General features: G+C 40.4%; 1 protein-coding gene and 1 pseudogene across 1 annotated transcript in view; one reads left to right on the top strand and one right to left on the bottom strand.

The window, feature by feature from the left end:
- The window catches only part of Plekha8 (pleckstrin homology domain containing A8), a 46,339-nt gene that overhangs the window by 5,836 nt on the left and 25,143 nt on the right, over nucleotides 1-15,360 (top strand). Inside the window, exons 2-3 of the mRNA XM_032906459.1 lie at nucleotides 12,928-13,044; nucleotides 14,965-15,120. Of these exons, the coding sequence (XP_032762350.1) occupies nucleotides 12,928-13,044; nucleotides 14,965-15,120 (273 nt within the window). The remainder of the gene's footprint in view (nucleotides 1-12,927; nucleotides 13,045-14,964; nucleotides 15,121-15,360) is intronic.
- LOC116903769 lies at nucleotides 7,482-7,649 on the bottom strand (annotated as a pseudogene).

Here is a 15,360-nt window from a genome sequence, read left to right as displayed (position 1 = left end):
AGGATTTATTCCGGGTCATAGCTCAGGGAGCACAGTCCACCATGCTCAGGAAAGCATGGCAGTGTGAGCAGCCCGGCTGTGGCATCAGAAGTATAAATCAGAAAGCTTGGATCCTCAAGCCTCACTTCTGCCACCTAGGTCCCATACAGAAAGTTCCACAGCCTCCAAGAACAGTGCTAACAGCTGGACTCTGACTGTTCAAACAAATCACATGATTTTAGCATATCTTTGTTTTGGTTTATTCATGTTGTGGCATGTATTGGTTCATTCTTACTGCTAAATAATACTTCACCACATACTGTGTTTTGCATGTCTGTTCTTCAATCGCTGGACATTGGGATTGTTGCATCTAGGGACTATTATATTGTAGTGAACATTTGTATGCAAGTTTTTCTGTATAGATGTCTTATTTCTCTTGGATGTATATGTCTAGAAGTGGATTTGTACAGAAATTCTTGTAACAATTTGTGAAGCTGCCAGATTGTTTTCCTGTGTCCACACCCTTTACATTCTCACTAGCAATCAAAGTTCAGTTTCTTTACATCCTAGCTGTTACTCATTACATTATTTCATTTTACAGCTAACCCTACTTCACGTGAGTGGACATGTGGTTCTGACTTATACTTCCCTAACTGTAGCAGTTGATCATCTTCTTATTTGCTTATAAGACCATTGAGGAGTGTCTTTTTACATTTAATTGGGTTTCTTCTTATGGAGATGGTTTTCTGTGTTTGTTTGTTGTTTTTGTTTTGTTTTTGAAGAAAGGGCTTTTGTGTGGAGCCTTGGCTGTCTTGGAACTCACTGTGTAGACCAGGCTAGCCTTGAACTCAAAGATCCTCCTGCCCCTGTCTCCCAAGTGCTGGGAGATTAAAGGTGTGTTCTATCACTGCCCTGCTTTCCTTATGGAGTTGTAATAGTTCTTTATTGTGGATGCCAATTTCTTATCAGATGTATCGCTTTAAGTATTTATTCTGTGGGTTGTCTTTTCATTCTCTTAAGGGTGTCATTGATAGCACAAAAGTTTTAAATTTTCATATAGCTTAATTTATCAGGTATTTTTTCTGTATACTTCTAATACCATAACCATTGATATCAACTGTTGCCTTAACCCCAGGCCATAAAGATACAGTTGTATTTTTTTATATATTCCTTTTGTTCCTTACTTAGATCTCTGGTTCATTTTGAGTTGACTTTCATGTCTGAAGTGAAGTAGTGCAATTTCATCTCTTTCCCATGTTGATATCTAATGATTAACTTTTATATGCACAATTTTGGATTCAGTGACAGGGTGTGTTGCTACTGTGGTGAAATCCATGTGATAATTAACCTCTAGGACATCCCTCTGTCCTAGAGACTTCCAGCAGACCACACCTCCAAAGGTTTGCGTAGTTCCCCAGTAGTGCCTTAGTGTCTGGCTCCTTCCTCCAGCCGTATGATTGGGACAACAAAATAAGCAGAGGAGTGTGGCTAGTAGATGTTTGCTGTGGTCTCCATCAGAGTGCTACAGCTCCTTCATCCTGCTGTGTTGTGGTTGGGTATATTGGAAGTGATCTAGAGTCTTAGATCAGTGAACAGAAGAAGCCTGGGGATCATTGTTCTCAGGCTGCAGTCTTGGTGCTTAATCATTGCCACTTCCTGTTACCATCACTTTTGCTTTTTTTAGACTGGGCAAAAGTCAGCCAAGTTTCATTAGAACCAGATTTAAAACAAACAACGAAACAAACTGTGATGTTATGTTGTGTACAAGATAGAGGAATAAAACAAGCAAGGTGCATCCAAATGCCACAATGCCTGAGTGTTTTTTTGGATCCTGTGTCAAGCTTGTGGAGTGTGTGACAGCACCCAAAAAGATGGAGAAATGCAAACTATATGGAGAATACTGCTACAGAGAGCTAACCTTCCTCAGTAGTCTATCATATCACAGGAAGCAGAATATTTGCTTGAAAATACACTCCATTTGCTCCAGCTAGAAATGTTCTAAAACAAGAAGCTGTCTTTATTTTTAAATATCAGAGAAAAGATTTCATAAATCTTTCAATGCCATTACTCCCCTTTCATTTATTCGTCTGAGAAAGCCTTATTGAGAGTGAACTTCTTATCCATCAGACCTTTTGTGGTGGGGCCACTGTTTGAAGATAGCAGGGTCTCTGTGCTAAGAGACTGTAGTCTGATGGAGGATCTTCTCAATCATGAAAGTTTACTTCCATTTGAGTTTGGGTTTGAACAGACCGGTTTTCAAGTGGCTTGCCCTGGGGCTATGACTTCAAAAGGCATGGAGGATCACATGTATATAGCTGTCTCTAGAGGAGGCTAGGTGTTACCTTTACTCTGGTGTCCTTACTGAGACTTTAACTACAGTGCTGGTTTACCTCTTACAGGCTGGACTGTTGGCATTTGGGGCTTGGTCCTTTTCTCTGTTGGCCTATGTTCACTTATTATAGAGATCAGCCCTTCTACCTATGAGGCCTGTGTAGGCATCCAGGAAACAAATAGAGGAAAGTATAAATTTTGCTAAAAGAGACAGGTACCTTGGTTTTTTTTTTGTTTTGTTTTGTTTTTTGTCAAGAAACATGTTAAGAACCCCCTTTTAGCAGTATTGAAAGAAAAGCTTCTTGGAAGAGGTAAGATTAAAAGGGTGGGTAAATTGGTGTGGACACAGGAAAGGTCTGGAGCAACAGACACCTTCAAAGGAGAAAACAGGACCAAAACCGTGTTCTTGGGCTGGAGAGATGGCTCAATGGTTAAGAGCACTGACTGCTCTTCTAAAGGTCCTGAGTTCAAATCCCAGCAACCACATGGTGGCTCACAACCATCTGTAATGGGATCCGATGCCCTCTTCTGGTGTGTCTGAAGACAGCTACAGTGTACTTATACATAATAAATAAATTAAAAAAATAAAACAAACAAAAAACGTGTTCTTTTCCAGAAGGAGGAAATATTAGAATGGTGTGAGAAGAGAGATTCTTAAACCAAGCGAGAAAGTATGGAGTTTGTGTGGTAGGCAGTCATTGAGGACTTACTAATAGGAAGAAAGAATGGGTAAAAACTGTCTTCAAGGAAGACAAGGGAGAAGAAAAGGGCAATATTCCCGTGTCACTAATGAGTAAGCCAAGGCTCACATGATAAGTAACTTAGAGACATAATCAGCCCATTCTACATTACCATCCTGTCTGGACCTCACACTTCCAGTGTGGCACAGTGGAATGCTGTAAACCCACGGAGAAATATCAAGATTGGAGGGACTCAGTGACTGGCCTAGAGGATGAGACAGAATTGGCTTTTTGACTTGCAGCTTGGATGGTCTGTTCAGAAAGACACCAAGTGATAGGGAACATGAAGTTTGGAAACCTCTGCTAACTAATTGGAAAAGAAGGCTCAGAGCAAATGAGTGGCATACAGCAGTGACCCTCTGGGTGTCAGAACTCTGAACTCGTGCCAGTGTTCCCCCAGTATTCTGGTGGTACATGTAGAAAACATGTAATACATGATAAATAACACGTAGTCTGGTTCCCCGTGTACACAAGAGAGATAGCCGAGAATAGACTGTAACAGGAGGCTCCAAAGAGTTTTGTATAACTGTGATTATACTTAATTCCTTTCTACCTGCACTCCCACTCTCTGCCAGCCTGTGTCTTCTTGAGGTCTGGGATCTTTTCTCTAGATCTCTAAGCCTGACAATTATAACTGCGAAAAACATGTTCTGTGGATTAATTAATGTTAACTAAGGAGCCTGTAATTTAGCCAATCATAACTTACCTATTATGATGAGGGCTGTTTCTTACCTTTCTTCCTCCTCCTCAGTTACTGACTGACCTGATACAAGAGCCCAAGGCTTTGCTAACCACTTTCTGTGTGGGACTCTGCTAGAGATGTTGAGGTATAGATGGGCTCTGGGGAGGTCTGGTATGGCTGAGCACCAGGCTAGATGTGGTAGTCCTTCAAGGTTGTAAAGATCAGGATTATTTGAGATCAGTAAATGCTTTGCTCCAGGTTAAAATGATTCATTCTTAATTTATTTATATAACATAAACAAAATATGCATATCTTAATCATTGTTCTATTGCTATGAAGATACACCATGACCAAAGAATCTCTTATGAAACAAAGTATTTAATTGGGAGGTTTTAGAGGGTTAGTCTGTTATGGTAGATGAGCACAGTGGAAACATGGCAGCATGCATGGCATTAGCACATTGCTTGAGAACTACATCCTGATCTCTAGGCAGCAGACAGAAAAAAACACTGGGCCTAGTGTGAGCTTTTTGAAATCTCCAATCCCACCACTCCTTGTGACACACTTCCTCCAACTAGGCCACACCTCTTAATCCTTCTCAAATAGTTCCACTCTCTGGTGACTAAGCATTCAAATATACGCACCTATGGGAGCCAGTCTTATTCAAACCATTACAATGCTGTATATGGATTAAAAACATAGAAACTATAGTTCTTATGGTAAAAGTATTTTTGTTATACTACTTCAGAAAGTTTGTCAATTCTATATAAATTTTAATTTAATTTTATTTTCTTAACATTGGTCACTTAGTCTTACATAATGTGGGGAAAAGCTGAATTTTCTGTTGCTCTCCCTGAGGACAGAAATTTACATGTCAGTTTTGAAAACATGCCACCACTGCTGGGAAACATCAAAGTGACGAAAAAGTTGTGTGGGGACAGCTGGAGCTGAAGTTAGTTAAGGACTCAGGAGGTTAGTTAAGGATTCAGGAGGTTAGTTAAGGGGCTAGGGGTTAGTTAAAGGCTCAGAAGGTTAGTTAAGGGGCTCAGGGGGTTAGTTAAGTTGCCTTTTCTCCTCCTATTCTGGCCCATTCATTGTCATTGAACTTTCCTGTTATTGATCAAAAAGTACATTTCCTTTACTTTTTTCCTACTTTCAGCCTAATTTTCAAATAATGGATTTAAATAATGTACTATTCTGCTTCCCCCACCCCCCAGCTCCACATTTCTTGTGAATTTAAAAAACCCAATGAATTGTTTCCTGTTTCTGGTTCTTTCTGTTAATGGGATGTTATAAATACTTGGTTCCCAGTAATACCTTAATTGTCAGATGTTTTTTAGGACCTCTGATGAGTTGATAGGCAGAGAGACTGATGTGCTCAAGCATCCAGATTCTAAAACTGCGTGTGGGTCCCAACTTTGTACAGAGTTGTATAATTGAATGTCAAGGGGTGCAATAAAAGTAGAAGGGTTTTTACCCACAGTGACCAGAAAGCAACTCAGAATCAAATGTGCTCACCCATGTTGTATGGCAGAGCTTAATTCCAGCTTCATTTCTGAACATACACGTGCACTCTGCACTGTGCACGTTGCCATGCTACATGCAGCCTGCAAATGCTGCTTAAAACACCTTGACTGTATTTAAAACTACTGCATTCTGGGAATTGGAGTGGTTTTCCTAGGCATACCAAGTTTTCTACCATTTAAGAATATAGTGGATGGTTGCTGAGGGAGGCAAAAATCACACTCCTTGGAAACATGGCTGCTATGAGGTTCCCCAAGCCTTACTGGCTGACCCCACACCTATGCACATGTGGGGAGTACTATTTGGACTCTGGGATTATCAATAACAACAGAGGACACGCGGTTGGGAAGGAGATGTGGTGGGAACACTAAGGAGAATAGAATGGGATGATGGTGGATGGATGATGGTGAATACAGTTTATAAATAGATGAGAATTTCAAAGAGTGAATAAAACATTAGAAATGTACAGTGACTTGAGTCATTTCCTACTGCCATTCCTCAGCCTGTACATATCCAATTAGTATTTATCTTTGTGTTATGTTAATTTTTTTTTACTTTTATATTTACTGTATGGGTGTTTGCCTGAATATATGTCTGTGCACCTATACATGCTTCGTGCCTGGAGTTGGGGTCAGAAGAGTTCAATTCCCAGCAACCACATGGTGGCTCACAACCATCTGAAATGGGATCTGACATATGTAAAATAAATAAATCATTAAAAAAAAAAAAACAGGACATTGATTATCTCACGTATCTAAAAATCCAGGAGTATCTTCTCTTTAGGCGTGGCATGCTCTGATTAAACAGCACTAGATTTGCCCCCTTCTCCCTCTTCCCCTTAAATCTTCTACCTCCTCTTCCGATTATGTGATAGGCATGCTTAGGTCCCTTGTGGTAGCAAGATGGCTGCCAGCAGCTCCAAGCAAAACAGTCTCTAGTACTTTCCATCGTTTCTGGTCCTAGAGTAAATTCCCAGATCAGTCATTGTGCTAGTTGTTCATTATGGAACTCAGTGAGGATGGAGCATGTGAAATTCCAGTTAGGTCTGTATCACATACACATACCTGCCCTGAAGCTGGTCAGCTCCATCAAAATTATGTGGATGAAGTTCCAGAATTACACAAAGCACATAAAATTGCCATTTACATATCGAGTTCCCCCTGAATGCCATCTCTGGTAATAACAGAGAGTATGAGCTAAAACTCCAGAGTTTCTTTCTTTCTTTTTCTTTTTTCAGAGTTTCTTGATCATCCTTCCATGTGTAGAGTTTAAAAACATCTGCCTTCAACAGAGGAGCAAAAGGGGGCTTGAGTTGGACCAGAAGAGTCAGTTGTCAGGCTAAGGAGCAGAGAATGGTATAGACTGTAGTTTCCACATCTTTTATTACCCTTGAGTATCTCTCATTTCCAGGCTGTCTGCAGAATATCTTGAAACATGAAATAACTCAATCCTCTCTTCATCGTCTATGCATCTTTCCTTGTCTTTGCTGAGCTGTAGCTCAGTTGTCAGCATCGGGCACTAAAAAGAACAATGTGTCCAGCACTAATCAGACTCCCCACCACAGCACTGAGCTCATCTAATGGGAATTGGGCTTTTTAAGGTGTGTTTTTAGAGGGGAGTACTTTCATCGGGTTAACCCTGTGCCAATGAGTTCGAGGCTCTTTCCCACTTTCTCTTCTATTAGATTCAGTGTATCTGGTTTTATGTTGCGGTCCTTGATCCATTTGGACTTGAGCTTCGTGCAAGGTGATAAATATGGATCTATTTTCACTCTCCTACATATAGACCCCCTGTTAGATCAGCACTTTTCCCCCACTGTATGTTTTTGGCTTCTTTCTCAAAGATCAAGGGTCCATATGTGTGGGTTTACTTCTGGGTCTTTGGTTCTATTCCATTGATCGACCTGTCTCTGTACCAATAATACCATGTGGTTTTTAACACTATTGCTTTGTAGTACAGCTTGAGATGGTGATTTCCCCGGGAAGTTCTTTTATTGTTGATAATTGTTTTGGCTATTGTCTTAATTAGGGTTTTATTGCTGTTAACAGATACCATGACCAAAGCAACTTTTTTTTAACATTGTTAAAAATATTTATTTTGATAGTCTATCATGAGACAGTATATACTTCACTCTACCAGAGATGTGCTGAAATGATGTCTCCTTTCTTATCTAGCTGAAGTACACACCTTCCATTGCATCCAAACCTAGATGACTAAACAGTCCTTTATCCCCAAGGTAAACTTAAAACTGATGGTTCAGGCATTCCAGGATCTGCACTTCTCATAAATCCCAGGTAAATCACAAAAGGAATAAAGTCCCAGTGGATGGCAAACTGGCCGCCCTAGAAGAGCTGCTGTAGCCTCTGTTTGGCTTCTTTGCTCAGCTTCACCATGGCAGCAGACCAGTGGACCAAGAAGCCTCTACAACCATGACCATGCCTGGATCTGGAAGGGAGCACCAAAGCAACTCTTATAAAGACAACATTTAATTAGGATTGGCTTACAGGTTCAGAGGTTCAGCCCATTATCAAGTGGGAAACATAGCAGAATCCAGGCAGGCATGGTGCAGGAGGAGCTGAGAGTTCTATATCTTCATCTGAAGGCTACTAACAGAATACTGACTTCCAGGCAGCTAGGATGAGGGTCTTAAAGCCCACACCCACAGTGGCACACCTACTCCAACAGGGCCACACCTTCTAATAGTGCCATTCCCTGAGCTGAGCATATACAAAACATTGGGCTTTTTTGTTTTTCCAGATGAAGTTGAGAATTGCTTTTTTCGTGTCTGTGAAGAATTGTGTTGGGATTTTGATGGGGATTGCATTGAATCTGTAGATTGCTTTTGGTAAGATGGCCATTTTCACTATATTAATCCTACCAATCCATAAGCATGAGATCTTTCCATCTTCTTAGGCTGCCTTCAATTTCTCAGGGATTTGAGTTCTTGTCATAGAGATCTTTCACTTGCTTGGTAAGAGTTACACCAAGATACTTTATATTATTTGTGACTATTGTGAAGGGTGTTGTTTCCCTAATTTCTTTCTCAGCCTGTTGATTATTTGTATAAAGGAAGGCTACTGATTTGTTTGAATTAATTTTATATCCTGTCACTTTGCTGAAGTTGTTTATCAGCTGTAGGAGTTATCTGGTGGAATTTGGGGTATCAGTTATATATACTATCATATCATCTGCAAATAGTGATACTTTGACTTTTTCTTTCCAATTTGTATTCTCTTAATTTCCTTTTCTTGTCTATAATTGCTCTAGCTAGAACGTCAAGTACTATATTGAATAAGTAGGGAGAGAGTGGGCTTATCTCAGATTTTAGTGTGATTGCTTCTAGATCCTGTCCATTTCATTTGATGTGGACTGTTGGTTTGCCGTATATGGCTTTTATTATGTTTAGGTATGTGCCATGAATTCCTGATCTCTCCCAGACTTTAACATTAAGGGGTGTTGAATTTTGTCAAATGCTTTCTCGGCATCTAATGAAATGATCATGTGCTCTTTTTTTCCTTTGAGTTTGTTTATATAGTGTATTATGGTGATTGATTTTCATATATTGAACCATCCCTACATCCCTGGAATGAAGCCTTCTTGAGTGTGGTGAATGGTGGTTTTGATGTATTCGTGGATTTGGTTTGTGAGAATTTTATTGAGTATTTTTGCATTGATATTCTTAAGTGAAATTGGTCTGAAGTTCTCTTTCTTTGTTGGGTTTTTGTGTGGTTTAGGCATCAGAGTAACTGTGGCTTCATAAAATGAATTAGGTAGTGTTTCTTCTGTTTCTATTTTGTGGAGGTATTTTGAGGAGCATTAGTATTAGCTCTTCTCTGAAGGTCTGGTAGAATTCTGCACAAAACCCATCTGGTCCTGGGCTTTTTTAGGTTGGGAGGTTTTTAATGACGATTTTTATTTTCTTACGGGTTATGGGACTGTTTAGATCGTTTACCTAATCTTGATTTAACTTTAGTACATGGTATCTGTCTAGAAAATCATCCATTGCATCTAGATTTTCCAGTTTTGTAGAGTATAGGCTTTTGTAGTAGGTTTTGATGATTTTTTGAATTTCCTCAGTTTCTGTTGTTATGTCTCCCGTTTCATCTCTGATTTTGTTAATTTAGATACTTTCTCTATGCTCTTTAGTTAGTTTAGTTTAGGGTTTATCTTCTTGATTTTCTCAAAGAACCAGCTCTTGGTTTTGTTGATTCTTTATATAGTTTCTTTGTTTCTAACTGGTCAATTTTAGCCCTGAGTTTGACTATTTCCTGCCATCTACTCTTCTTGTGTGTGTTTGCTTCTTTCTGTTCTAGAGTTTTCAGGTATGCTTGCATGGAATCTCTCTGATTTCTTTATGAAGGCAATTAGTGCTGTGACTTTTCCTTTTAACACACCTTTCACTGTGTCCCATAAGTTTGGATATGATGTGGCCTCATTTTCATTGGATTCTATGACGTCTTTGATTTCTTTCTTTATTTCTTCCCTAACCAAATTATCATTGAGTAAAGAGTTGTTCAGTTTCCATGAGTATGTGAGCTTTCTGTTGTTTTAGTTGTTTTTGTCTAATCTTAGTCTGTGGTGACCTGATAGAATGCATGGGATTATTTCAATCTTCTTGTATCTCTTGAGGCTTATTTCATGTCTGATCATTTGGTCAGTTTTGGAGGAAGTTCCATGAGGTGCTAAGAAGAAGGTATATTTTCTTGTTTTGGGGTAAACTATTCTGTATATGTCTGTTAAATCCATTTGGTTCATTACTTCTGCTAGTTTCACTGTGTCTCTGTTTAGTTTGTTTCAGTGACCTGTCCTTTGGTGAGCGTGGGGTGCTGAAGTCACCCACTATTATTATGTGAGGCTCACTGTGTGCTTTGAGCTTTAGTAAAGTTTCTTTTATGAATGTGGGTGCCCTTGCATTTGGAGCATAGATGTTCAGAATTGAGACTTCCTCTTGGTGGAGTTTTCCTTTGATACATATGAAAGTGTCCTTCTCCATCTTGTTTGATAACTTTCTATTGAAAGTCTATCTTTTTGGATATTAGAGTGGCAAACTCCTGCTTGTTTCTTGGGACCATTTGCTTGTAATACTTTTTTCAATCTTTTTCTCTGAGGTAGTGTCTATCTTTGTCACTGAAGTGTGTTTCTTGTATGCAGCAAAATGCTGGATCCTATTTATGTATCCATTCTGTTAGCCTGTGTCTTTTTATTGGGGAATTGAGTCCATTGATGTTGAGAGATGTAAAAGACAGGTGATTGTTAGTTCCTGTTATTTTTCTTTCTGGAGGTGGTACTATGTGTGTGCGTGATTCTCTTCCTTTGGGTTTGTTGTGAACCATTTAATGTCTTGTGTTTTCTTGGGTGTAGTTAACCTTTTTGTGTTGGAGATTTTCTTCCAGTATCCTCTGTATTGACTGGCTTAATAGATTGTTTAAATTTGGTTTTATCATGGAATATCTTGGTTTCTCCTATGATAATTGAGAGTTTTGCTGGGTATAGTATGCTGGACTGGCATTTGTGTTCTCTTAGAGTCTGGATGGCATCTGTCCAGGATCTTCTGGCTTTTAGAGTCTCTGTTGAGAAGTCTGGTGTGATTCTGATAGGTCTGCCTTTATATGTTACTTGACTTTTTTTTTTCCCTTACTGCTTTTAATATTCTTTCTTTATTTTGTGCGTTTGGTGTTTTGACTATTATGTGACAAGAAGATTTTCTTTTCTGGTTCAATCTATTTGGTGTTCTGTAGACTTTTTATATATTTATGAGCATCTCTTTAGGTTAGGGATGTTTTCTTTTATGATTTTGTTGAAATTTTTTCTGGACCTTTGAGCTGGTATTCTTTACTTTCTTCTATTCCTATTATTCTTATATTGAACCATATATTGAACCATCCCTACATCTCTGGGATGAAGCCTTCTTGAATGTGGCAAATGATGGTTTTGACATGTTCTTGGATTTGATCTTCTCATTGTGTCCTGAATTTCCTGGATATTTTGGGTTAGGAGCTTTTTACACTTTGTATTTTCTTTGACCAATGTGTCTATATTTTCTGTGGTATCTTCTACACCTGAGATTCTCTCTTCTATCTCTTGTATTCTGTTGGCATTACTTGCATCTGTAGCTCCTGATCTCTTTCCTAAGTTGTCCATCTCCAGGGTTGCCTCACTTTGTGTTTTCTTTGTTGTTTCTATTTCCATTTTTAGTTCTTGGACTGTTTTGTTCAATTTCTTCACCTGTTTGATTGTATTTTCCTGTATTTCTTTAAGAGATTTATTTGTTTCTTCTTTAAGGGCTTCTACCTGTTTGCTTGTGTTTTCATTTAGGGAGTTCTTTTTTTTTATTGGATATATTTCTTTATTTACATTTCAAATGTTATTCTCTTTTCAGGTTTCCTGTCCATAAGCCTCCTACCCCTTCCCTCTCCCCCATAAGGATGTTCCCCCATCCACCCCCCTTAAACCCTCCCAACATTCCCCTGCACTGGGGATCCAACCTTGGCAGGACCAAGGGCAGCTTCTTCCACTGGTGCCCAACAAGGCTATCCTCTTCTACATATGCAGTTGGAGCCCAGGGTCAGTCCATGTATAGTCTTTGGGTAGTGGTTTAGTCCCTGGAAGCTCTGGTTGGTTGGCATTGTTGTTCTTATGGGGTTGCAAGCCCCTTCAGCTCTTTCAATCCTTTCCCAAATTCCTTAGAGAGTTCTTTATATCTTCCTTAAAGGCTGCTATCATCTTCATAAGATGGGATTTTAGGTCATTATTGTGCTTTTCAGGCAAGTTAGGTTATCCAGAGCTTGCTGTGGTGGGAGAACTGGGTTCTGATGTTGAATTGCATTATGTTCTGTCGATTTAGACCTTCCCCTTGCCTCTGGCCATCTGGTTCTGTCTGGTGTTAACTGGCTTCGGTGTCTTTGACTGTAGCTGGGCCTCCTTGGAGACAGGTAGAGATCTGTGACCTGGGTTAGAGCAGGTCTTCTTGGAGGTAAGCAGTGCTATTTCTGGTTAGGGTGGCACTCCTGTGTCTCTGGTTAGACCAGGCCTCCAGTGTTCCTGGTTACTGTGGACCTCCTGGAAGGCAGACAGACTGTGCCCCTGGTTATTGCAGACCTCCTGTGTCCTTGGTTACTGTGGACTGGTATGGTGTGGGAGGGTATCTGCATGCTGATCTAGCCTGGATAGAGAAGTGAACCAGAAGGAAGGTGGAGCTTGGCAAGACAGGTAGGTGTCCTAGGCTTTGTGGGAGTCCCAGCTGGCGAGGTTATTTGGGTGAGATTCTCACCTATGTCTTTGGTTACTACGGACTTCTTGGGGGACAATCAGACTGTAACATTTGGGCAGGTATCGGTGTTGATCTGGCCACTAGAACTGTGTTTAAAGGGGAAAATTAAAATAAAAATCTGTGTTAAGTTCTATTGTGTATCACCATCACTTCCTTACTTCTGATCCTTCCCAACTTCTATCTTGTGACTAAAATATATGCCTCTAGGACTGTTTGTTTCTAATTTTACAAAACTAGAGTCAAATGTACATGTCTTTTCTAACCTGCTTCCTTCATAGAAGCAATGAAAAGGTCTTTGCATCTGGGACTTGGTTCCCTACATTATTAGGTCCTATTTCTGTGCCTGTGTTGGCACCTTGCACACTAGCAGTAACTGTGCCCGGCTTTTCCTCTGCTCTTAGGTTGGCAGCCTCGATGGTTCCTTCTCTGTGGGGGAATACTGTCCTATTACGATTCTCCTGAAGATGCCTGGAAGGGTTGCAAAGGGAGCATCCAGATGGCAGTCTGTGAGATTCAAGGTGAGTGACCAGCCAACTTGGGACCTTTAGTTTTCTTTTTACCTCCCTAGAAGAATGAAAACGTACTGGCCCTGCCTGCCCTTCTCTGCTGCTCCTGCAGGACACGCCAATTGTTCTAAAAGTGGAGAGATACAAAGGCAGTTTTTCTTGAAAGAAAACCTTTGGAGAAAACCTAGAACTGCAGCCGGCTTTTTCAGAGTGGGTTAAGAACTGGTCAGAATAAAGAGAGCAACATTTTCACACCTAGTCTATGCTCACTTCTTACCTGCTTGTCTGGGCCAGTGACTGTATGTGAGCCTTCAGTGATTTTGCTACAACATCAAGTGCCATTGTGTTTAAATCAGGACAGGCATACATACCCACCTGCCCACCCCACCTTCCAATCAACATAAAATACCTACAGGGACAGCAAATAGTCTTTACTTCTTGGCTTTAAAATCTTGAGATGGTGAGATGTGTGGATGAAGAGATGGAAATTTGGGGGGGGGGGTGTTGAGGAAGAATGTGTTTTACTAGTTTTTTCTCTGAAAGAGTTCTAAGAAAATACCAGCACACCTACACTGAGTGCTTAAAAGAAGCAGAAAGGGGCAAATGTGTTCTTGATTGTTTCCCAATAACTCCAAGGAAATAAAGATTGTACCCTTGCTTATTAGAAGGTATGTTAGTCTGGATTCTGTTGCCACAGTAAAATACTCGAGGCTGGGTAATGTATAAAGAAAATCATTTTATTTAGCTAACCATATTAGAATATGAAAGTGTAAATAAAAGAGGGCTAACTCTGGTGAGGGCACACTGGGTGAATCATACTGTGGTATATGGTATTATGATGATAGATTATAGGGAAGGGAGGTATCACATAGAAAGCCAGAGAAACCTGGGGGGAACCTTTGTTCCTGTGTAATGACCCCCCACAAGTACTAATCAGAATCTGTGAGAACTGCATAGTTACCTCCAAACTGTGGCCTCCAATGACTTCCTACTAAACTGCCCTCTTAAATGTTCTATGCCACCTAATGGCAAGCCTACACCGGAATCATCCCCACACACCAGCCTGGGGATTTCAACTTTCCTTTGTGAGCACGCTAGTCTTTTGGGCATACTTTATATATTCATGAGGCTAAAGAGAGACTCCTGCTCCATCCAGATAATAAGGTTCAATTGGATGATTGGTGTGTGTGTGCGTGTGTGTGTGTGTGTGTGTGTGTGTGTGTGTGTGTGTGTGTGTGTGTGTGTTGGGTGAGCCAGGGGTAGACAGTGGCTGCAAGGTTTTGATTGGTGCCTTGAAACCAATTACTCTTTTTTTTTTTTTTTAAGACAAGATTTCTTTATTGTGTGGTTCTGATTGGCCTGGAACTCACTTTGTAGACCAACTGGCTTCTACCTCCCAAGTGTTAGGATTAAAGGTGCATACCACTACACCCTGCAAGGTTTCCCTTCTTAATCAGCAAAGCTGTCAAGAACAGATAAATAAACAGAACTCTGTCATTCGAAGAGTTGGGGAGGACTGGCCTTTCTCTCTGAAAGGATAGGAGAGATAGTTCAGTGGTTAAAAGCACTTTGTTACTCAATATTGGGGACTGAAATTTAGATGTCAGTACCCATGTAATCATAAGCCAGGCATTTTGCACACTCCTGTAACCCCAGGTCTGAGAAGGACAAGACAGGAAGATCTCTGGACTTGGTGGCTTTTACCTAAGCATTGAGAACACACTCTTGGGCTCAAAAGGAATAGCTGGAGAGTAATGGAAGAGAGGAGCTGACCTCTTCTGGCCTCAGTACTCACACAGACACATGTACCCTCATGTGTACATATAAACACATAGGTACATAAGTAGTAAATTATAACACAACTAAACAAGAAGGTGGGGTGGAGCTGCCCAGATTGTCGTTAATAAGTCTGACCTTCTTCCTTGCTCCAAGTTCATTCCGTGGATAACACTCGTATGGACCTCATCATCCCTGGGGAACAGTATTTCTACTTAAAAGCCAGAAGTGTGGCAGAGAGACAGCGATGGCTGGTGGCTCTGGGATCTGCCAAGGCCTGCCTGACTGACAGTAGGACTCAAAAGGAAAAAGGTAAGTACCGATGGTCCCATGTCTGAGAACCTTGGAAATGACCCACGCTATGTCTGGGCTCCCTCACCCAGCTTTTTGTATCACTGAAATGCTGTGTATATAAGCAGAATTGGCCAGGGTTCCTACCTAATTACAATTCTGCTTTCTCAATGTGATAGAAAACATGGTAACTTTGGAGCCAGATACACCTAGGTTAAATGATGTATCGGAACTTCACTGGCTATACACTTTTGCCACAAG

This window comes from Rattus rattus, chromosome 6, assembly GCF_011064425.1.
Source record: "Rattus rattus isolate New Zealand chromosome 6, Rrattus_CSIRO_v1, whole genome shotgun sequence".
NCBI lineage: Eukaryota > Metazoa > Chordata > Mammalia > Rodentia > Muridae > Rattus > Rattus rattus.
This window is presented reverse-complemented; position numbering and strand designations above follow the sequence as displayed.